At 35.8% G+C, this 23,761-nt stretch overlaps 1 protein-coding gene across 2 annotated transcripts in view; it reads left to right on the forward strand.

The window, feature by feature from the left end:
* ATG4C (autophagy related 4C cysteine peptidase) overlaps positions 1-23,761 on the forward strand; it is a 132,226-nt gene that overhangs the window by 64,003 nt on the left and 44,462 nt on the right. Inside the window, exons 3-6 of one of the 2 annotated variants that reach the window (XM_023730627.1) lie at positions 9,213-9,308; positions 12,651-12,884; positions 15,133-15,463; positions 17,454-17,524. In XM_023730627.1, coding sequence (XP_023586395.1) covers positions 12,662-12,884; positions 15,133-15,463; positions 17,454-17,524 — 625 coding nt within the window. In that variant the 5' untranslated portion in view covers positions 9,213-9,308; positions 12,651-12,661. The remainder of the gene's footprint in view (positions 1-9,212; positions 9,309-12,650; positions 12,885-15,132; positions 15,464-17,453; positions 17,525-23,761) is intronic. The other variant, XM_004369009.2, reaches the window with a different exon arrangement.

Genomic DNA, 23,761 nt, shown 5'->3' on the forward strand with positions numbered 1-23,761 from the left:
ATGAATAAATAAAAATTAGAAAGGAAAAAGAACAGCAAAGCTCCCAGGAATCCCACCCGTGCAGCTGCGAGGTCTGGGGAAGTTGTTCCCAGGTGTTGAAGTACAGCCTGGCTAGGAGGTATAGAAGTATTCAGTACCAGGTATCCAGGGGACAGGAAGAGAAGGAAGGTGTAGAGAGATGAGAAACTGAGTAATGAAGAAAGACAAAAAGGGAAAAAGAGGGAAAAGAAAGCAAAATAAATTTAAAAAAACAAAACGAAACAAAACAAGAAAAAGTCCCCAAAAGACAGAAGGGAAAAAAAAAAAACATGAAAAAAGAAATGCTCTCAGGGATCCCTCTGTGCATCTGCACAAGCTGGAGGTAGGTCCCAAGCCGCACAGCACCACCAGGCCAGAACGGGCTCCAACTCAAGAAGTGAAAACAAACAAACAATTCAGAACAAACAAACAAAAGCCCTGGGATCCCACCAGATTGGCAGCACGGACCGGGAAGCAGTTCTACACTTGAACGGAGCTCCATAGCCCCTCAGGAAGAAGTAAAGATGGTACACGGAGCCAGGTATTTGAGCAAAAGGAGGGGGAGGTGGTGAGAGGTAAGGAAGAAATCAAAAGAAGCGGAAAAAAACAACACCAGCAGCCAACAAATGACACTCAGGGAGTTGGTCAGTGCGGACGGGTGGAATCCAAGCAGCCGGTGCTTCCTGGCCAAGAGACTGTGGCTGTGGGAAGCAGAGGAGGCTGAGTGGGAGTGAAGAAGGATGGGGGGTGGGAAAGTGTATATTGCTGTTTACTGGTTGTTTTGTCTCCTGCTGGAAGCTCCGTGAAGCTGCTTTCTCATACCACCTATTTGCTGGTCTCTGATAGGAGTCCAAGGTGGCGAATCCATGCAGCATTAGCTGATAGGGGACCTCTCCACGTATGTCTGCTCACTGTCTGTTCTCTGTCAGTTTCTTATTCCACTTGGTGCTTGGCTGAGTTCTTTATCTCTTCATTTGATGTTTAGGATTTCAGGATTGCTGTTTTCTCTGTTTGGCTTACTTTTTCGGATCTTTGCTCTGGAGGGACGGCGTGGTGCTTCTGCCTAGAGCGCCAGGTTGCCGGAAGCTCCAGAAATTTTTTTGGTATCCACAGAGGAGTGAGGTCCTTGTACTCAAAAGCATAAAAATTTAAGTAAGTGAAGTATAGTTTTGAGAACAGGAGGAATAACAGTAAATACAGTAAATGCAGTTAATACGCTTTTTAAAAGATTCACATTTTACTAATAAAGGCATGAATTTATATTGATATTCCCAGTTCATTTCTAGCTGGATTATACAAAACAAAACAAAATGAAACAAACAAAAAACCTGTTGCCATCCGTCGATTCCAGCTCATAGCTCATAGCAACCCTGTAGAACTGCCCCATAAAGATTCAAATATATGCTTTGAGAATAACAGAAGCGACAGTAAACAAGGTAAAGCATAAAACTGGGGGAGTCACAGTAAACAGGATAAAAGCGTAAGGGAATTGGAGTATTCGTTCAGAAAAACAGGAATATGACATTGAGGGAGTAGCACCTTAAGAATATTTTTTGTTAATGGAGTTTGTAAACTTTTAGAATGTGTGACATAGAGGTCTGTTGATTATGGGGGCTAATTTCGTCTTGAGTTTACAAATCTATAATATGTGAAGATGTATGAATCGTATAATTGGTACTGCTTTGGTGAGTTTCTGGTTCATAACACTTGTCCTGAGGTTGTTGCTCTACCTTTTCAAGACTTTTTTTGAGGCCTCAACAGAAAAATAATTTTCTGTTCACCTTATTTAAGATATTTTAATGCTAAACTTTTTTCTTTGTGTATCATTATGAATTTATGGTTTTCAAATTTACTGTATATTGGCTAACCTCAGTCAGTATTTTCCTTTTGATGCTCAAATTGTCTCGGTTTTGGCCAGTGGAAGGTCATTCTAGATTGAAAGCTCCTGTATCTTTCTATAACACTGCATTAATCTTTAGAAACTTCCTTGCTTTCTTCTGTAACAGGGTCTTCTGGGCCCACTTTGTACTTTGTAGTTTCAGATATGAGTTCAGCCATTTCCTAAGGAGCCCTGGTTCCTTTTAGCAGAAGAATAGTATTAGAGGCCATAATTTGGGTGTTAGAGTACATTGCTCCTAGATCATTTCTGTGGATAGAGCAAGAACAAATACATATTTTCAGTGTTTTTCTTGTAAAGGCATGAGTTTATATTGCTATTTCTAATCCAATTCTAGCTGCATCATACCAAAATGAAACAAAACAAACAAACAAAAACAAAAATTATTGAGTCAATTCTAACTCATAGAGACCCTATAGGACAGAATAGAATTGCCCCATAGGGTTTCCAAGGCTGTGATCTTTACAGAAGCAGACTGCCACATCTTTGTCCCACGGAGTGCCTGGTGGGTTCAAACCGCCAGCCTTTTGTTTAGCAGCTGAGCACTTAGCTAATGCAGCAGGGTTCCTTAGCTGGATCATACCAAAAAACTAAAAACCAAACCCATTGCTGTTGAGTTGGTTCTGACTCATAGCAACCCTATAGGACAGAGTAGACTGCCCCATAGGCTTTCCAAGGTCCTACTTAAATTCTCAATTCTTTAATTACATCTTTTTTTTTTTTTAATTCTGCTTTAAGTGAAAGTTTACAGTTCAAGTTAGTTTCTCATACAAAAATTTATATACACATTGTTATGGGACCCTAGTTGCTCTCCCTGTAATGTGGCAGCACTCTCCCCCGTTCCACCCTGGATTTCTCGTGTCCATTTAACCAGCTCCTGTCCCTTTTTGCCTTCTCATCTTGCTTCTGGACAGGAGCTTCCCATTTAGTCTCGTGTATCTACTTGAGCTAAGAAGCACTGTCTTCATGAGTATCATTTTATGTCTTATAGTCCAGTCTAATCTACATCTGAAGAGTTGGCTTTGGGAATGATTTCAGTTCTGGGCTAACATCGAGTCCAGGGGCCAAGTCTTCCAGGGTCTCTCCAGTCTCAGTCAGACCATTAAGTCTGGTCTTTTTACTAGCATTTGAGTTCTGCACCCCACTTTTCACCTGCTCCATCAGGAACTCTCTGTTGTATTCCCTGTCAGGGCGTTCATTGGTGGTAGCCAGGCACCATCTAGTTTTTCTGGTCTCAGTAATTAATCTCTTTTTGTGTTATACAGAAATTTTCTAGTTGCTCTGTTTGTCCTGCTAAGGATTTCAGTCAAGTTACTTTAGCTAGAGTCTCTCATTTCTCTGTGTGGTATTTATCTGATGGATAGTTTTGTTCAGTTGTTTCAATTCTCTTTCAGTTTGAAGGCATTGGCATTCTGATATCTGACAGGTCTAAGTACTTAGAAGGCAGTGGCTTTCAGCCATGGTGGTTTTTAGCCCCAGTGGTTTTATTTCATAACCTCTGAGCTATCTATAATGAATTAATTCATAATGATAAGTGAGTACACAGTTCTTAAACTTGATTTCTGCCTCCTGTTACTTCTAGTAATATTAGAACGTATGTTTGTAAAAATTTGATTATTTTTAACTATGCTAAACCTGTCCTGATCGTTCAAGCTTTTTATCTTATCTTTTCTGAGCCACAAGCTCTTCTTATAAAAAATTTCCTTTGAAATATCATGCTATACATTGTTTAAAAATAATATTTTATTGTGTTTCAGTGAAAGTTTATACAGCAGTTAAGGCTTCCATTCAACAATTTCTACATAAATTGTTCAGTGACATTGGTTACATTCTTCACAATGTGTGAACATTCTCATTATTTCTCTTCTGGTTGTTCTGTTTCCATTAATCTAGTTTCCCTGCCCCCTTACCTTCTCATCTTTATTTTAAAGTAATTGTTGACCATTTGGTATCACACAGATGATTTTATAAAGGAGCACAGTACTCATGGGTAACTTTTTTTTATTTTTGTGAGCCATTCTGTTATTTAGCTACAAGGTATCCTCAGGGGCTAGTTTTGGTTCAAGGTTTAAAGAGAATCTCAGGGCAATAGTCTCAGGGAGTCCTCCAGTCTAAACCAGTCTAGTAAGTCTAGATTTTTTAAGAATTTGAGGTTCTGTTCTACATTTTTCTCCCTTCTATCAGGATCCATCTGTTGTGGCCCTGATCAGAATGGTCGATAGTGGTAGCCAGGCATCATCTCGTTCTTCTGGTCTCAGGGTAGATGAGGCCATGGTTCATGTGAACTATTAGTCCTGTAGACTAGTTTCTTCTTTGAGTCTTTGTTCCTTCTTTGTCTGTTGCTCTGGATGAGTAGGGACCAATAGTTGTATCTTAGATGGCTGTTCACAAACTTTTAAGATCCAGACACTACTTAACAAAGAAGTAGTAAGTAGAAAATAAATTTTATGAACTACATTTTACCAGTTGACCCAGTTGTCCAATGAGACTGTGGTCCTGAGCCTTCAAAACCATAAAACCAGTCCCTCTAAGAAGTATCTGTAACTGTGCCCACTATGTGCTTTATCATATATATGAATATATATGCATACACGCATACATGCGTATACATATGCATATACCTATATATACATGCATACATACTCAGATATACGTAACTATACACATATATGCCTACATACATGCATATATACCTGCATATATATTTTCTGGTTGTTGCAAAATTACGTATGCCATAAACCAAAAAAACCCAAACTTATTGCCATTGAGTCAATTCTGACTCATAGCAACCCTATAGGACAGACTAGAGCTGCCCTATAGGGTTTCCAAGGAGTGGCTGGTGGCTTCGAACTGCCAACCTTTTGGTTAGCAGCCGAGCTCTTAACCACTGCGCCCCCAGGCCTCCTTATATATGCAGTTACCCAAAATTCCTTTTTTCTTGTGTACATCCTAGTGACTTTGTTTGCCTTCGTCAAGCTGTGCACACTTTGTCTTCTTTCGGTGTATGCTATACATTTTTATGCCAAGGTTTACAGTATGTACATTCAAATGGTCAGTGGTCTCCCCAGTTAGTATTAAAACGTAGAAAAAAATCGTAGAGTATCCCTGCACTCTCTGTGAGGGAGGCAGTTAAGGACTTTGTCTTAGTTTTAATAAGCTTCTTCTTCCCACAGATTCTATGCCCCCATCTGGCCAAGATTTTTCTAGGTTTTCTCTTAGTTGATTCAGGACATAATGGTCCCGAGAGCCATTAAGAAAAAAACTGTAATTTGGAGTTATCTCCAGTATACCAGTTCTATCTCAGGGACCAAAATGATTTGTTTTAAACTGAGCCGCGGTAAGGCTTTCCCCTTCCTAATTTTTGGACTGAGGAGCATCCACAGTCAGTCAGTCTAGCCTAGGGACAAAAATAGGACACAGAAAAAAGAAAACCCTTTTTAAGAGGTAGAGAAGGTAACATATAGGCTACACAAGCTTAGTCTAAGATCTTTACATGTAAAAGCTTTTTTTCTGAACTGAATCCAACCCAGTGATGAGAGTTTTGGTGAAGAATCTTCTTGCAGGAGGTAAAGGGAGGACTTGAAAGTAAGGTATCAAGAAGTCTTAACTGTGCATACTCTTGGTTCTTTTTTTAAAAACATTTTTTTAGTTGTGCTTTAGATGAAGGTTTACAGAACAAATTGTTTCTCATTAAGCAATTAATACACATATTCTTTTGTGACATTGCTTGCCAACTCCTTGACGTGTCAACACTCTCTACTTCTCGACCTTGGGTTCCCCGTTATCAGCTTTCCGGTCCCCTCCTGCCTTCTCATCCTTGTCCCTGGGTTGGTGTGCCCATTTAGTCTCATTTTGTTTTATGGGTCTGTCTAATCTTTGACTGAAGGGTGAACCTCAGGAGTGACTTCAGTACTGAGTTACAAGGTTGTCCAGGGGCCATACTCTTAGGGTTTCTCCAGTCTCTCTCAGACCAGTGAGTCTGGTCTTTTTTTGTGAGTTAGAATTTTGTTCTACATTTATCTGCAGCTCTGTCTGGGACTCACTATTGTGATAACCTGTCAGAGCAGTCAGTGGTGGTAGCTGGGCACCATCTAGTTGTACTGGACTCAGTCTGGTGGAGGCTGTAGTAGTTGTGGTCCGTTAATCCTTTGGGCTAATCTTTCCCTTGTTTCTTTGGTTTTCTTCATTCTCCCTTGCTCCAGATGGGGTGGGACCAGTGGAGTATCTTAGATGGCTGACACTCTTGGTTCTTGTTCTCTAGCCTGTCTTTGCTGTTTTCAGAATCTGTGTTGCTCCAGATCTTGCCAAGATTTTGCTCAACTGTTGTGGAAATAAGATATAAGATTTGGAATTTTCTGAAACGTCACTTTTGCCATTTACTAAAAAATAGCCTGCAGGAAGAAATGAGGGTTTTTTCAGAAGTATTTTATTTAGTTTCCAAATACTTGGCATTTTCCAGCTAATTTTCTGTTACTGATTTTTAATTTGCTTTCATTGTCACCAGAGAAAATACTTTTAAGACTTTAATCTTTTTAAATTTATCAACACTTATTTTATAGCTGAGAATATGGTATATCTTGGTAAATGTTCTGTGTGTGCTGGAAAAGAATGTATATTCTGCTATCATTGACTGAAATGTTCTATAATAGTCAACTAGATAAAGTTGATTGATGGTGTTGTTCAAATCTTCTCTATCCTCGCTAATTTTCTATTTGTTCTGTCAATAATTGTGAAAAGGGTGTTGAAATCTGTCTATAATTGTGGATTTCTCTATTTCTCCTTGCTTGCGGTTCTATCAATTTTTGCTCATATATTTGGAAGTTCTGTTCATAGGTGCATAAACGTTTAAAATTGCTATAGCCTCTAATAAATTAATCCGTTTATTTATTTATTCCTGATGATATTCCTGGTGGTATTTTTTGCTCAGAAATCTATACCGATATTAAGATAGCCATTCCTGTTTTGCTTTGTTTAGTGTTAGTGTGGTGTATCTTTTCTCATTCTTTTACTTTTAACCTGTTTGTGTTTTCATATTTAAAGTGTTTTTTTTTGTAGACAGTATAGTTTGGTCTTGTTTTTTTACCGAGTCTGATAATCTTTGCCTCTTGTTTAGGTGTTTAGACTATGTACGTTTAATGTGATTACTGATAAGGTTAGATTTAAGTCTGTCATCTTACTATTTGCTTTCTGTTTATTCCATCTGTTCTTTGTTCTTTTTCCCTCTTACTGCTTTCTTTTGGATTGAGTGTTTTTTATTTTTCCGTTTTATCTCGTTGTTGATTTATAAACTGTAATTCTTTATTGTGTCATTTTAGTGGTTGCTTCAAGGTTTAGAGTATACAACAGCCAAATATCCTTTAAAATAATGTAAATAATAAGAAAAAATATTATATAATTATGTAGCTATCGTTTCTAGTCTTCTTCATTCCTTTGTGTGAATTCAAATTTCCCTCTGGTATCATCTGACTTCTCCCTGAAGGACTTTCTTTAACATTTCTTATAGTGCAGGTCTGTTGAAGACACATTTTTCCAGCTTTAACATATCTGAAAAGTTTTTATTTTGCCTTTACTCTTTTCTATTGAGGTGAAATTCACATAAAATTAACCATTTTAAAGTGTACAATTCAGTGACATTTAGCACTTCACAATGTTGTGCAACCACAACCTCTATCTAGTTCCAAAATGTTTTCATTTCCCCCAAAGAAAATCCCATTCCCATTAAGCAGTGACTCACCATTCCCCCTTTTCCCCCAGCCCCTGAAAACTACCAATCTGCTTTCTGTCTCTCTGGATGTATCTATTCCGGAATTTTTCATAGAAATGGAATCATACAACTTGTGACCTTTTGTGTCTGTTTTTTTTCACTTAGCATGTTTTTGAGGTTCATCCAAGTTGTAGCATGTATCAGTACTCCATTCCTTTTTATGACTGAGTAATATTCCATTGTGTTGATATACCATAATACATGCATTCATATACTGATGTACATTTGGGTGTTTTCACCTTTTGGCTATTGTGAATAGTGCTGCTATGAATATTTATGTACAAGTATTTCTTTGAGTCTTTGTTTTCAATTCTTTTAGGTATCTATCTAGGAGTAGAATTGCTGGGTCATATGGTAATTCTGTGTTTAACTTTTTGAGGAACTGCCAAACTATTTTCCATAACTGCTGCAACATTTTATGTTCCCACCAGCAATGTATGAGGGTTCCGATATCTCCACGTCCTCTCCAACACTTGTTATTTTCTGTTTTTTTTTTTTTTTTTTTTAATAGCCGTCCTAGTGGGTGTGAAGTGATATCTCATTGTGGTTTTGATTTCCATTTTCCTAATGACTAATAATGTTGAGCATCTTTTCGTGTACTTGTTGGTCATTTGTAATCTTCTTTGGAAGAAATGTCTATTTAAGTCCTTTGCCCATTTTTTATTTGGGTTGTTTGTGTTTTTGTTGTTCAGTTGTAGAAGTTCTTTATATATTATGGGTACTAGGTCGTTATCAGATATGTAATTTACAATATTCCTCCCATTCTCTAAGTTGTCTCTTCCTTTTCTTGATAATGTCCTTTGATGTGCAGAAGTTTAGTTTTCATGAAGTCTAATTTATCTTTCTTTTGTTACTCATGCTTTTGTTGTCTTATCTAAGGATCTGTTGTCAAAAACAAGGTCCTGTAGATTTACATTTGTTTTAAGAGTGTTATAGTTTTAGCTCATATTTAGGTTTGTTGATCCACTTTGAGTTAATTTTTGTATATGACGTGGACTAAGGATCTGTCTCAGTTATCTAATGCTGCTGTAACAGAAATACCACAATTGGATGGCTTTAACAAATAGAAGTTTATTCTCTCACAGTTTAGAAGGCTAGAAGTCCAAATTCAGGGCACCAGCTCTAGGGGAAGGCTTTCTCTGTCGGCTCTGGGGGAAGGTCTTGTCATCCATCTTCCTCTGGTCTAGGAGATTCTCAGCGCAGAGACCATGGGTCCAAAGGACACGCTGTGCTTGCAGTGCTTCTTTCTTGGTGGTCTGAGGCCCTCCTCTCTCTCTACTTGCTTTTCTCTTTTATATCTCAAAAGAGATTGGCTTAAGACACAACCTAATCTTGTAGATTGAGTCCTGCCTCATTAACATAACTGCCTCTAATCCTGCCTCATTAACATCATAGAAGTAGAATTTACAACACATAGGATAATCACATTGGATGACAAAATAGTGGTCAATCACATATGGCCTAGCCAAGGTGACACATAATTTTGGGGGACACAATTCAATCCATGACAGAGTCCAAATTCTTCTTTTGTAGGTGGATACCATTATCCCGGCACCATTTGTTGAAGAGAATATTCCTTCCCCACTGAATGATCTTGGTACTCTTGTCAATATTTAAATGTACATAGATGTACGTGCTTATTTCTGAACTCTTAATTCTATTCCACTGGGCTATATGTCATATCCTTATGCCAGTACCACACTGTTTTGATTACTGTAGCTTTGTAGTAAGTTTTAAAATTGGGAAGTATAAATCCTTCATCTTTATCCTTTTCTCTCTCTCTCACTCTTTGTATGTATGTATTTTTCCCCCCCTTCATCTTTGATATTTTTGTTTGGTATACAATTCTAGATTAATGTTTTTTCTGCCAATTCTTTAAAGATGTTAGTCCATTATCTTCTTGCTTGCTTTGCAGTGAGAAATCTGATGTCATCCTTCCCTTTGTTTCTTTGTACATAATGTATCTCTTTTTCTCTGACTGCTTTTAACATTTTCTGTTTATCAGTGCTTTTGAGCGTTTTGATCACATACTTTGGCATAGCTTTCTTCATGTTTCTTGTGCTTGGGTTTTTTTGCGCTTTTTGGATCTATTGGTTTATAGTTTTTCATCAAAATTTTAAAATTGGCCAGCTGTGTTGTCTTCAGATATTTTTTCTGCCCTCTCCCCTCTTTTTTTTCTCTTTCTAGGACCCCAATTACATATATATTAGGCTGCATGAAGTTGTACCACGGCTCACTAATGCTTTTTCTTTTTTTCCCTTTTCCTCTCCCTGTCTTATTTTGGATCGTTCCTATTGCCATGTCTTCCATTTCACTGTTAAGAAATCTTTGCTTACTTTAAGGGCATAAAGATTTTCTCTCTCAGTATTTTGAAGCTGTCATTCCATTATCTTTTCTCTCTGGTTGTTTTTAAGAACAGTTCTTTGTTTTGTGTGTGGATTTCATTTTATTCTGTTTGTAATTCATGTTTTTTAAGAGCCGAAAAAATTTCAGCTACTTTTAATTTAAGTGTTTCTCTATTTTTTCTATTCTCTCATTCTGAATCTCTGATAATATATGTTAAATCTTTTTATTCTATTTTCCATGTCTCTGAAGTTCTTTGGTTTTTCATATTTTCTATTACTTTGTCTCTCTGTGACTTTGTTCTGAGTAATTTCTTTAGTTTTTACCTCTAGTTCCCCAGTTATCTACTAAGCTGTGTATAATCTGCTGTTTAATCCTACAACAGGTGTCTATTTTCAGTTTTGTCTTTAATTTTTAGTAGTTATATTTGAATCTCTTTCATATGTGCCTGGTCAATTTTATAGCTTGTTTTCTGTTATTTGTTCAGCTTTTAATAATTTGTCCAACTTTTAATATCCTTCTATGTTGTAAAAATATATGCATACTTACTTTATATCCTATATCTGATAATTAAAATAGTTCTACTCTTTGAGGGTTAAAAAAATTTTTTTTGCAGTTTGTTTTTCTTCTGATTATTTCTCGTAGTAGCTTGTTTCCATGTGATTTGTGTGATTTATGATTGTGATAACCCTGCTTGACTAGCCCCTCATTATTACTGGCACTTTTATTTCCTCTGTCAGGTTTCTTTCACATTCTTTTAGTGTTCTTATTATTTTTTTTAAAAAGGGGCAAAAATAAAACAAAACAAAAACACCTTCATCCTTTGGTTCTAGTAATCTGTATATTTATCCAACAAATATTTATTGCGCATCTACTATGGCTAAATGCTACTAGGTGATGGAGACACAGGAGTGAAGAAGATTAAGCATATTCCTTTTCCTCTAGATCACTTGTAATCGGAGGAAGAGAGCGATATAGACAAAAAAAAAAAAAATACAGTTAGTTAAGCTTTTTCCTAGGAAAGTCAGTCAAAGAGTGAAATTGCGGAAGAAGGGAGAATATTATAGTGAAAGGCCAGTGAGAAAACAGAGCTCATTAAATGCTAGCAGTTTTCCAATTATATTTAGAGTAAATATTAAGAGGAGCCTAGATCTTAACAGGATAAAGAATTAATTACTTGTCCAGGGTAACAGATCAGGAACTGTATGTTGGGAAGAATGAGGTTTGAGTGTTATGCACTATTGTATCAAATTTCAAACAAATTTAAATGTATCTATAGTGGAAATTTTGAGCACATTTGTAGTGCCATGTCAAATTTCTAGACACTTTTATTTATAACTAACTTCAGACTCTACGTAGTATTTTGAGAAATTCCTTGACAGTGAGGACTTGATATTCATTCTGTTTATCATCATTGAAACTAAATGCTGCAATTTAGCTCCACTGAGCTGGATATACAGTGAAACTTGTGAGAGCCAGAACTTGACAGGACTGCCTTGTTTTTCCGAGTCTTGCAAGTTTCCTACCTTTGACAGGGTCCAGTCTTACCACTTTTTAATCACTGGTTTTAGTAGGAAATATTTGAGTTTTCCTTCTAACAGATTTCTGTCTTACACGGGTTCCGGCTTTCATAGGTTTTACTGTTCATGAGGTTGGATGATTTTAACTTTTTCAGGAAGTGCTTGAAGGGGGAGTACGTTAGAAAGGATGAGAAATAAAAGCATGACAAAACTGCTTTTTTTTTTAACATCCTGCAGAAGGGCATTGAAAATTGACCCCCTGGGAACTGAGAGTTGTAGGCAGACTTATCCACCCATTCGCTTACCCACCCAAGCCAGCAACATTTATTAGAATCTTCTATGTGTCAGGTACTGTGCTACATTGTAAAAATGACTGACTTTCTGGGAGTAATCAAGGAATGGAAGTTCATTTTGAGCACTAGTGTGTTGTAAATTATTGGGCAAACGGTGACCATAGTTTTCACATAGATACTGTATTAGAGGAAATCTATTTGGAAAAGCCTTTAAAAATGATATATGGGGGTGATAATTTTTGAAAAATCCTATTTGAACAGAAAAGGATAACTATATTTTAAGAATTTTATATTCTTACTTTTTAGCTTGTTTTGGTTTTATAATTTGAGTATAAATATTCATAACAATAAATACAGTGTTCACTTTGTATTTGATTTTAAGAACTAGCTTATGTGATTATGCACATTTTTACATAATGACAAATTATATTTTATTTGCAAGTAGCATTTAGAGAGCCGTGATATCTATATCCTGAGCCCAATGAGGCAATCAATCAATCAATAATAATAATAAAAAAAAGATACCCCCTTATCAAAGAGTTGATTATATATGGAATATAGGATATTATTATTAACAACAGTGCTACTGGTAATACCTTATATTAGTTGGCTGTGATGTTCAAAACATTTTAACATTCATTTTCATAACAACCTGATTAGGCGTAATAAGATTTATTTTAATTTTAAATCAGAAAAAAGGATTTGGTAAAGTGTGACGTTTTAAATCTTACGAGCAGTAATGATAATATAATACTACCATTGATATTTCTTTGCTTGGTTATTTTTAGACTAAAGTTTATATTTTTATTTTATAGATGAAAATGAAATGTTACCTGCAAGATCAGGAGGTGCAATAGAAGATTGTGTAATTTCAGGAAACGTAGAAGAATTTCGTAAAGATTTTATTTCTAGAATATGGCTGACCTACAGGGAAGAATTTCCTCAAATAGAAGGTTCAACTTTCACAACAGACTGTGGTTGGGGCTGTACATTGAGAACTGGCCAGATGCTATTGGCTCAAGGACTCATACTACACTTTCTTGGTAGAGGTAAATCAATCTCTGTTTTTTGGTTTTTATTTGAACTCCAGTTTTCAAACTACATAAAGTTTGCTGAGGCTAATTTCTTGACTCCCTAATATTCTCTAAAATTGTAGCTAATCTAGTCCCGAACCTGTCTAGGTATAACTTACGTGTAAACTTTCATGATTCCCTTTTCAAAAATACAGATTAAACATACCTGTTATTCTTGGTCAGCTCAATTAAGTTCCATTTTTGGTGGCCTTTGGATTGTTGTTGTTTTTATTTTCTTTCCTTTGAACTCTGGATTGTCTCCATTTCAGCAAGTCCTGGGTAGATCAGTAGCAGTGACTTTGGGCAGATAACTAATGTTTTTACATTATTTAAATCTAATAAATTATACTATTTATTTATGCTGGTTTCTTTATTTTCTCCTTATATATCAATTATACTTTAAAATTATTTTTGTTCTTATAATATTTTTGTCTTCATAAATATAATCAGTCATATTAAATGTGTTAGGTATATTCTTAATAAGGTCATTAAGCTTAGTCTTTTAGACTCTCAAAGTGTCATTTATACCTAACTTCTATAAGTGTGTGTGTGTGTGTGTGTGTGTGTATACACATTTTTTTTCTATTGTGCCACCTCTCTTACCATTTCTCCTAGTCCATTTTTTATAATGTGTACATTTATAGGAGGATTTCAGATTACTATTTTAGACTATCATATCTGATTAATACTAAATGTTATCAGAGGTTTCTTTTTTTTTATTAAGTGTTAGACATTTTCCTTGCAATGCATGGCACGTATTTAGTAACCTTTCTATAGAGACTATTGATGAGATCATTTAGACAGAATGATATTCAAGAGTGGTGTGAATAATGCAAAGAAAAATAATTTTTAAGAAGTATTTTTTTGGGTGGCTTATTTATAGTCTTGTACAGTCCTGGGCAAGGCTTAGAATATTTTTCATAGTTCTGACTACGTAGGTCTCTGATTCTGTGACTCTTTTGTTAAGTTAAAATTAGATGTATATTTGAGGACTGTCTTATTATTATAAACAGTGAAGTAATGACTATATTTGATTTTTTGGAGTCTGATCTTTCATGTTTCGTTTATTAACTTCATTTATTAGAGAATTATTATTACTAAACAATGATGAAGTTATTCTGAAAGGAGTATATAAGAAAAAATACTTTGAAATGAAATTTTAAACTTCTACAGTCAAACTTGTATTTTAATATATAATAAAAAAAAACCCATTTTTTAAGTTATCCTCATGAATATTGTGACTGTTAATAAATATGCTTATTGTGCCTTTGGGTAGTCAAGACTAGATGCCTGATAAGGAGCACTGGTAATGAAATACAAAAGTCATTGTTCTGTCTTAACACTCTCATAGGAAAGAAACAAGAATAAATTTCAGAATTGTCCATTTGTACCTGTTTCTATTTTTTCTTTCTCTTGTAATTTATTTTTTTTTATAATTTTGCCCAATTATATGAAATATATTTCCATTTTAGAAATTTTGGAAGTTATAGAAAAGTCCAGGGAATAATATTACTACCCAGAAATAAACATCAGTAATATATTGGCGTATTTTCTTTGCAGGTACATTTATTTATTTTTTAAGCAGCTTTATTGAGAAATAATTTACATACCATAGTTTCGTTCGTTTAAAGCGAACAGTTCAGTGGTTTTTAGTATATTTATAGAGTTCTGCAATCATTACCATAATATAATTTTAGAACATTTCTATCAACCCCAAGAGAAACCTCATACCCATTTTCAGTCACTTTCAGTATCCCCCTCCCTCCATTAAAATACTCATTGCAATCCAGTCGATTTTGACTCATAGTGACCCTATAGGACAGAGTACAACTACCCCATAGGGTTTCCTGGGTTGTAATCTTTACAGAAGCAGATTGCCATATCTTTCTCCTGCAGAGATGCTGGTGGGTTCAAGCCACCAACCTTTTGGTTAGCATCCAAGTGCTTAACCACTGTGCCACCAGGGCTCCTTCCCTCCCTCAGTAACCAAAAATCAAAACGAAACCCATTTCCAGCGAGTCAATTCTGACTCATAGTGATCCTATAGCATCCCTCTATAGATAACCATTAATCTGCTTTCTGTCTCTATGGATTTACATATTCCTGAGTTTGCTATTTTGGTAACCCATATATCTTTAGTGAATTGCTACAAACTGGTTTTAGTAGAATTGTTAAAATCTAACTCTTTAAAAGATCTGAACGCCTTGCTTTGAAACTACTGTAGCTTGGACCTGGCCTGATGCTTTGAACATTGAAAATTCAGACTCTGAATCGTGGACTTCTCACACTGTAAAAAAATTTACTGCATCATTTGAAGGATCGCTGTCAGGGGAAAGTGAACTCAAAACTCCATCAATTTCTTTGAAGAAAATGGTTGGGAGATATTCTGATGATCATGAAATGCGAGATGAAATTTATCACAGGAAGATCATCTCTTGGTTTGGTGATTCTCCCTTGACCCTCTTCGGCTTACATCGACTAATAGACTATGGAAAGAAGTCGGGGAAAAAAGCTGGAGATTGGTATGGACCAGCTGTGGTTGCTCACATTTTAAGGTAACATTGTTTTAAAATCTTTCATCTTACAACAGAGGTCCTCAGGCTCAGAGATACTGTGTTTTGCAAAGTGTATATGTAATTGGAACTTTTAAAGTCTAACTGTATGAGAATGCTTATAAAGTAGCTTTTTCATTTGTTAATAGGGAAACAACAAAGAAATTTGAGATTTGATGTATTGTGACTCTGGTTACATTTAGTTTATCTGTTGACAAATGTTTCTCTTGCTTGTCAATACAGATATCCAAGATCTCTTTCTAACCCAGGTTTTCATTAGACTGCCTTATTGGAATGTTCTAAAAACTTAACAACTCTTTCAACCTTGGAACATGCATAACATTACAGTTTTTTGGTTTTTTTTTTTGTACAGTAACCTGGGGGCTGTAATGTACTGATAGTGTAATGAAATGTCAAGAGCTAAAATTGATGTTTTCAGCATTTCTTTGCTCACATCAGATTCTTCAGAATTGTAAATGTATGGATCTATTAATATTATAATTATGTCATAGTAAAAATATAAGGTCTGTGACATTCAGGGTGGTTAGAAAAAAGTTGAAAGTTAAATTACACTATACCTCAGCTTTTTATGTGCCATTTATTTGGCTACTACTTAAGTTTTTTTTAAATTGTCTTATGCATTATATGTTCCAGTATTACCATAAACTGAATTATTAATATGTCATATAAATATAGTATGTTATGGTACATTTATTCCATTTATAATCATAAATTTCAAATTATAAAAAAGCATATTTGGATATTAGCATGTGTTTATGTTTTTAGGCCAAATGCTTACAGTTAAAAAGTATTTTCCTAATGTTATTAATTGGATTATTGTTATTGTTATTGTTGTTAATGTTATTAATTATTGTTAATAATAACATCAAGTCCAACTTGTTATGACATTCATAAAAGCATAATCATAAAACATAGTTTCTACCCTTCAAGATACTATGTTCTATACCTAAGGACGGATTAACCAGTAAGCAAGGTACGCACGGGCTTCGTTGTGTTTACTTACTAATCTGTAGTGAACAGTTTCACATGAGTTTCACCACATCTTTGACTGTACCCCAGAGGTCAGAAAACTTTTTCTATAAGGGGACAAATAATATAATTAGTAAATATATTAGACTTTTGTGGGTCTTTTAAGGCTTCTGTTCCACATTCTTCTTTGTTTTTATAACCTTTTAAAACTATAAAAAGACCATTCTAAGCTTGCAGGCTGTACAAAAACAGGCCATGGACTGTATTAGGCCTGTGGACTATAGTTTGCTGATCCTTGTTCTGTACTAGCACATAGAAACATGCACAATAAGATAGGTGAAGTTACAGAATGGTAAAAATACAGTTAAAAAATTATATTTCCATAATTTCTTTTTATAGATACTGTTTTTGTGATTTTTTTCATACCACGTGAACCATTGAGAACATTATATTCAACTAGAAATATTTTTCAACTTGTAATTTTATTTATAGAATTCTAAGACTTACATTAGGAAATTCATTTGCTAGGTCATAGAAGATTTTTAAAGAAGGAATAAAAGTTATACTGTTGTATAAGGAAAAGAAACAAACTTTCGGAAGTGTACCAGAGGGCAAAGTATGTAGTAATTTGCTCCTAGTCAGTAATGTACGGGAATATAAAGCAAATTTGAAGTATATTGTGATATCACTGGTTAGAAAACGCTTAATACAGCCAAATGAGTGAGAGAGAAACCTTTTTTTTTTTTGTTATAGCTTTATGCCCAACAATTTCTTACTTATTTTATAACTTTTAATGTTCTTTGAGTAATTTTGTGTGATTTTCAACTTCGAAAATTGTGACTTGACTTCTGATACCACCTAGGTTGTAGTTTTTGAAGCCAAACATTATAGATTAAGTAGGAAAGTCAGAAAATGATGGCTTTTTCCCCTTAAATTAAGTCTTCAGATACCAGCTGGAAATGTTACTCAAGATTTTAAAAGATTACATTTGTTATTTTCTTAGAAAAGCAGTTGAAGAAGCAAGACACCCTGATTTACAAGGAATAACTGTTTATGTTGCTCAAGATTGTACAGGTAAGGAATATATATAATTCTAATTTTTGCCATTTTTATTTGAGCTTTACAGAATAATTGTCTTTCTAATTATTTTGTAAATGATTGTGAAGGTGGGGACCATGTTGTATGCATTTTTGTTCCTACATAGCACCCTGCTTGTATAAAGCACTTGTTAAATATTTGTTGATTGAATACGTACTATGAATTATTAGTTGTGATATTAAAATTCTCTAAGAAGATGCCATTCTTTAAAATAATTGCTTTAAAAAATATAGTTGGGAAAATTTAACATAGGTATGTACTTCGCCAGATGGAATACACAGAAATCAAATTGACTATGTCTCTGGAAAGAGATGATGGAGAAGCTCAATATCGTCAGTCAGCACAAGGTCAGGGGCCATCTGTGGAACAGACAGACCATCAGTTCCTCATATACAAGTTCAAGTTGAAGCTGAAGAAAATTAGAGCAAGTCCATGAGAGCCAATTTAGAGACCATCTCAGCAATAGATTTGACACATTGAAACACTAATGACCGAAGACCGGACGAGTTATGGAATGACATCAGGGACACCATACATGAAGAAAGCAAGAGGTCATTAAAAAGACAGAAAAGGAAGAAAAGACCAAAATGGATGTCAGAAGAGACTCTGAAACTTGCTCTTGAACGTAGAGTAGTTAAAGTAGATGGAAGAAATGATGAAGTAAAAGAGCTGAATACAAGATTTCAAAGGGTGACTTGAGAAGACAAAGTATTATAATGAAATGTGCAAAGACCTAGAGTTAGAAACCTCTTTAAAGTGTTGAAAAGCAAAGATGTCACTTTGAGGACTAAGGTGCGCCTGACCCAAGCCATGGTATTGTCAGTCACCTCATATGCATTCAAAAGCTGGGCAGTGAAGGAAAACCAAAGAAGAACTGATGTCTTTGAATTGTGGTGTTGGTGAAGAATATTGAATATACCATGGACTGCCAGATGAACGAACAGATTTGTCTCGGAAGAAGTACAGCCAGAATGCTCCTTGAAAGTGAGGATGTCAAGACTTGATCTCACGTATTTTAGACATGTTATCAGGAGGGACCAGTCCCTGGAGAAGGACATCATGCTTGGTAAAGTAGAGGGTCAGTGAAAAAGAGGAAGACCCTCAGTGGGATGGGCTGGCACAGTGGCTGCAATAATAAGGTCAAACATAGCAACCATTGTGGGGATGGTGCAGGACTGGGCAGTGTTTCAGTCTGTTGTACATAGGGTCACTATGATTCGGAACCAACTTGATGGCATCTAACAACAATAACAACAACAACATATACTTGGGCTCCATGTGTACCACATACTATCTCATTAATGAGTGTGCTTCAAGGAAGGAAAATTCTCAACTTACCTTAAGAGGAACTATATATATTTTTCTTAGTGCTTCAATAGATTGTCTGATGTATTGAATGTACATTAGATAGCTGTTGTCGTTCTGGTTTTTACTTTGTTTTATTGTGTTGGGTCTTCCGTTTAATGACCAATAGCTATAGTAATTTTGAAACTTTGTTGGGGATAAAATTGAGACTTTAATTTCTTAATAAAATGAGAACATTTTTAAAATAGGTTGCTTCATGCTGTTAAATTTATTTTTACAGAAATGTTATCAGTAGTATAAAGTATGTTAATGTTTTAGAAAAGTTAAATATTCCTCAATCATGTTTAATGTAACGGTGTCAACAAAATGCTAATGTTAGTCTAGTACTGACTAATGTTTATAGTGTGGAAAGAATGGCTACCAAATTCACATGCATGTTCATTTTACCTCTTGTTAAGATTAATTTCTTCTCTAAGAAAGGTTGAAAACCTTAATTGTAACCATATGAAAATGAAAGTTATACATTTTCAGATGAGTATATGTGTTTTGCAGGTACTGTATTTGTTTTTGAGGTAGGAAGTCTTGCAAATAGAATTTACAGTGTTAAGAGTTCTAATTAAGCCTAAGGATATACTTAAACAATTAATTATTAAATCTATTTATGAATTTGCCTTCTGTGCTTCTTTTATTAATGTTAGTCAGCCTTCATCTTCAGTTGTTACATGGAGTTACCTAATTGACCAACACACAGCACAGAGTTCCTTATTATATAAGTGGTTTGTGTAATTTGAAGTGGTTTTTAAAATTTTTACCATTGATGTCTAAGAATTCTGAAGAGAGAGTTTATGGTAGTAATGTATTTTGATAGATTGTGGGATTAGGAATTAGGTGGAGCCAGATTCCATCAGCAACTTTTCTTAACCTCTGCCTGCATTAGTGTTTCTAAAGTTTCTGTTTTCCCCTCATTCTGTGTTCTCTTTTTTGGTAGTTGCAACTGTTTACATGGCTTTAAGTAATTAGGACTATGCAGTATATGCTAGGACTTCTAAAACTTCATTTCTAGTCTTGTCTCAGGTAGTATGAGGTAAGTTGTATTTTCTACTGCCCTCAAACACTCCACCTAGATGTTCTACAAACACTTCAAATTTAATACGTTTAAAACTAAACATTTCCCTCTACCCCACCTCTTTTTCTTCTTGTTTTCTCTTGACTAATAGAATCATGTCTGCATGTGCATACAAGCTAGAACTCTCATTCTTTGCCCCTTTCTCATCACTTTTATCCTGTCAGTCACGAAAACTTACCAGTAAATATTTTAAAAATGCTTCTGAAATCTGTTCTCTCTTCTCCACTCTCATTGTTTTAGGCCCTTATCTCTAACTTGGACTTTAACTTGATTTCCCTGCCTTTATAGCTCCCCTTTCTGATCATGTCCCGTCTTTATTAAAAAACCTATGGCTGCCCATCAACTCTAGTCTCAAGCTATCTTAGCATATAGAGTACATGAAGTCCTTTACAGTTTAGCCCAACCTACATTTTCAGCATCATCTATCTCCAAACGCCGTCTTACATGCATGATAAACTAAAATACTATCAACCTTTATGCCATTCCTTGAACATGCTGTTATCATGTTTTTTCTATACCTTTGCACTATTATTGCATCAGTTTAGAATGTCTCTTACATCTTTGACTCTCATGAATATTTATTGATTAAAGAACAAGCTCAAAGATTACACCTTTGGTACCTTTCCCAACTCCCATCAGACAGAATTAGTTTATTTTTCCTCTGTGCTCTGTAACATTTTGGAACTATCTCTATTAAATATTGCACTTGTCACGTTGCAATTATCTGTTTCTCCCTATAGATCAATGATTGTTAAAGTAGAGGAAGTAAGAGAAGGATATCAGAATCATATCACTGAGAATCACTGGTATAGTGAGGCTCTGGAACAGAATTGGACTAAATCATAGCTCTTAAATATGTTGGAAGTCAAGGGGAACGACCCCAAAACTATTGAGACAGGGTCTCTTTGAAGGCAGGGTCTTATTTTCTTTTATACCCCGGTCTTAGTTTCTTAGTGCTGCTGTAACAGAAGTACCACAAGTGGATGGTTTTTAAAAAACAGAAGTTTTCTCACAGTTTAGAAGACTAGAAGTCTGAATTCAAGGCACTGGCTCTAGGGGAAGGCTGTATCCACTCTGGGGGACAATGTGTGTTTCAGCTTCTCTAGCCCTGGTGTTCCTGGTTCCTTGGTGATCTCTACATGGCATCTATGTTTCACCCATTTGTACTCTCTTGCTTCTATGCCTAGTGTGCTCTTTTTATATCTCACAAGTAATCAGGTGTAAGACACACCCTACACTTGATATGGCCTCATTAATACAACAAAGAAAACTCTGTTTCCAAATGGGATTACATCTACAGGTATAGGATTACAATGTGTATTTTGGGGGGACACAATTCAATCCATAACATTCCCCTAGCATACTTCGCAAGGGTCCCTGAGTGGTGCAAATGGATAATACCCTTGACTGCTAACTGAAAAGTTGGAGGTTCAAGTCTACCCAGAAGTGCCAGGAAGAAAGACCTGGTGACCTAGTTCCAAAAAAAATCAGCCATTGAAAACCCTATGGAGCACAGTTCTACTCTGACACACATGGCGTTGCCTTGAGTTGGAATCAAATCGATGGCAACTGGTTAGCATACTTAGTGGAAACCCATTGCTGTCGAGTCAATTCTGACTCATAGCGACACTATCCGACAGAGTAGAACTGCACTATAGAGTTTCCAAGGAGTGGCTGGTGGATTCAGACTGCTAATTTTTTGGTTAGCAGCCAAGCTCTTAACTATTATGCCACCAGGGCTCCATACTTAGCAGAACACTTCAATAAATAGCAGGTCCTCAACAAATGTGAACTGAATGAAGATGAAGGGGAGGGGCTTTTAATAAGGAAGAAGTTGTTGAATTTGCTAGTGGGAACATTATTAGTTTGTCTTGTGGGTATTTGACTAAAGGAAGTAGACCTCCCAGAAAGGAAAGTTCATTTGATTACAGTGTGTATTTGGAAAAGTAGAAAATAGGGTATAGTTGTGTGTGTACTGCCTCAGAAAAATGAGAGAATTTAAAGGCATATAATTAGAAGCTTTTATTGAGTAGCTTTGGAAAGTGGGATTATAAAGTTGAAACAAATGGAAAGAAATATTGTGGCATTTTTGTACCTTTGTTTTAGACTGACTGTGGGAGGTGGTGAAGTGGGTGAATAGAAGCATTTGATAGCTCATAATCTAAATTTAGAATTTAAATGTAAGAACTGGGGCAAAAGTGCCGGTGTTTGTTAATCAGCTCACTGGGAAGAGTGGAAGAGATTGGTTAAGCTGATAGAGAGTGTGGGTGTTAAGTAAGTTTTGAAGGATTTGTGTACGTTTGCTTCCATCAAATCCTCTCATTTTCTCTTGAAGTATTTTGCTTAGGCTGTCACCTCCACCTTTCCTTCAGAACTGCTCTTACCAAGGTCTCCAGTAATTCTGTCTTGCTAAATCTGCTGGTCCATTTTCAGACCTCACATCACACAATCTGTCAGCAGCCTTTGACACTGTTGACCACTTCCTTCTTCTCCTTGAATCATTTTATTTACCTGTCTTCTAGAACACTACTCAGGTTTTCCGTCTAAGTCCTTGTCCACTCCTTTGGTGGTTTTATCTTATCTCCCTGATCTCTAAAAAAAATGTTGGTTTGTTAGTGCTCAGCCTTTGGATCTCATCTTTTTTCTTTGTACACTGATTTGAATTTACCCAATCTCATGGCTTTAAAATACCATCCTGTACAAGCCAAACCCGTTGCTCTGGATTCTGACTCATTGCGAGTTGATTCCAACTCATAGCGACCTGTCTTATACTGGCAACTCCCAAATTTATAGGTCCAGCCTGAACCTCTCCTCAAACTCTAATCTTATACGTCCCTAAATTCCCACTCAGCCTCTCTACTTGAATACTTGATAGACATCTCACATTTAGCATATCCAAAACTGAATTCCCAATCCTCCCTCTTAAACCTGCCCTTCTTACAGTCTTCCATATTGTTGTAAATGGCAACTCTCTTACTCTATTTGCTTATACCAAAAACTTTCAGATTCTTTCTGTCACATCCTACATTTGATCTATTAGAAAGGCCTTACTTTATCTTTACATAAATCTAGAGCCTGAGCACTTTTCACCACTTCTACATGACCATCACATGACCATCCCCTACCTTCACAGTTCCTGCCTTTGTTCAGGCCACGGTCATCTCTTACTAGATTACTCCAGTGGCTTTCTAATGGTTCTGCGGACTTCGTCCTTGCCCGCATCCTGGTCACTTCTTTGCTGCAAACTTCTTTAATGGCTTCTGGTCTCACTCAAAGTAAAAATTGAAGTCTTTACAGTGACCTTTAAGAGATCATTGATAGCCTCCTAATTTGTCTTCTTTCTTCTCCAATCTGTAACTTTATCTTCTAACCTCTTTTCCTATTACTTACCCCTTGTTCACTTCCCTCCAGAAACACTGACGTCCTGTTCCTGGAACATGCTAGCTATGTTTCTGTCTCAAGACATTTGTACTTGCTGATCTTTCTTTGTGGAATGCTCTTCCCTGAGATATCTGCATTACTTGTTTTCTTTCTTTCTTTAAGTCTTTTCTCAAATGTCACCTTCTCATAAGACTTTCCCTGATCACCTTATTTTAAATTGCCCTCCTCCTCAGCCTTTCGTATCTTTCTTTCTTTGTTTTTCTTCAAAGCGCCTGTGACCAACTGACATATTCTATATTTTGATTATTTACTGTGTTTTTTATTTTCCCCAGTTAGAGCACATGGTCTGTGGGGGCAAGGGTTTTTCTGTGTTTTCTTCACTTTTGTAACCCTGGTACCTA

The sequence above is a fragment of the Trichechus manatus genome, unplaced genomic scaffold (assembly GCF_000243295.1).
Source record: "Trichechus manatus latirostris isolate Lorelei unplaced genomic scaffold, TriManLat1.0 scaffold00003, whole genome shotgun sequence".
Classification (NCBI taxonomy): domain Eukaryota; kingdom Metazoa; phylum Chordata; class Mammalia; order Sirenia; family Trichechidae; genus Trichechus; species Trichechus manatus.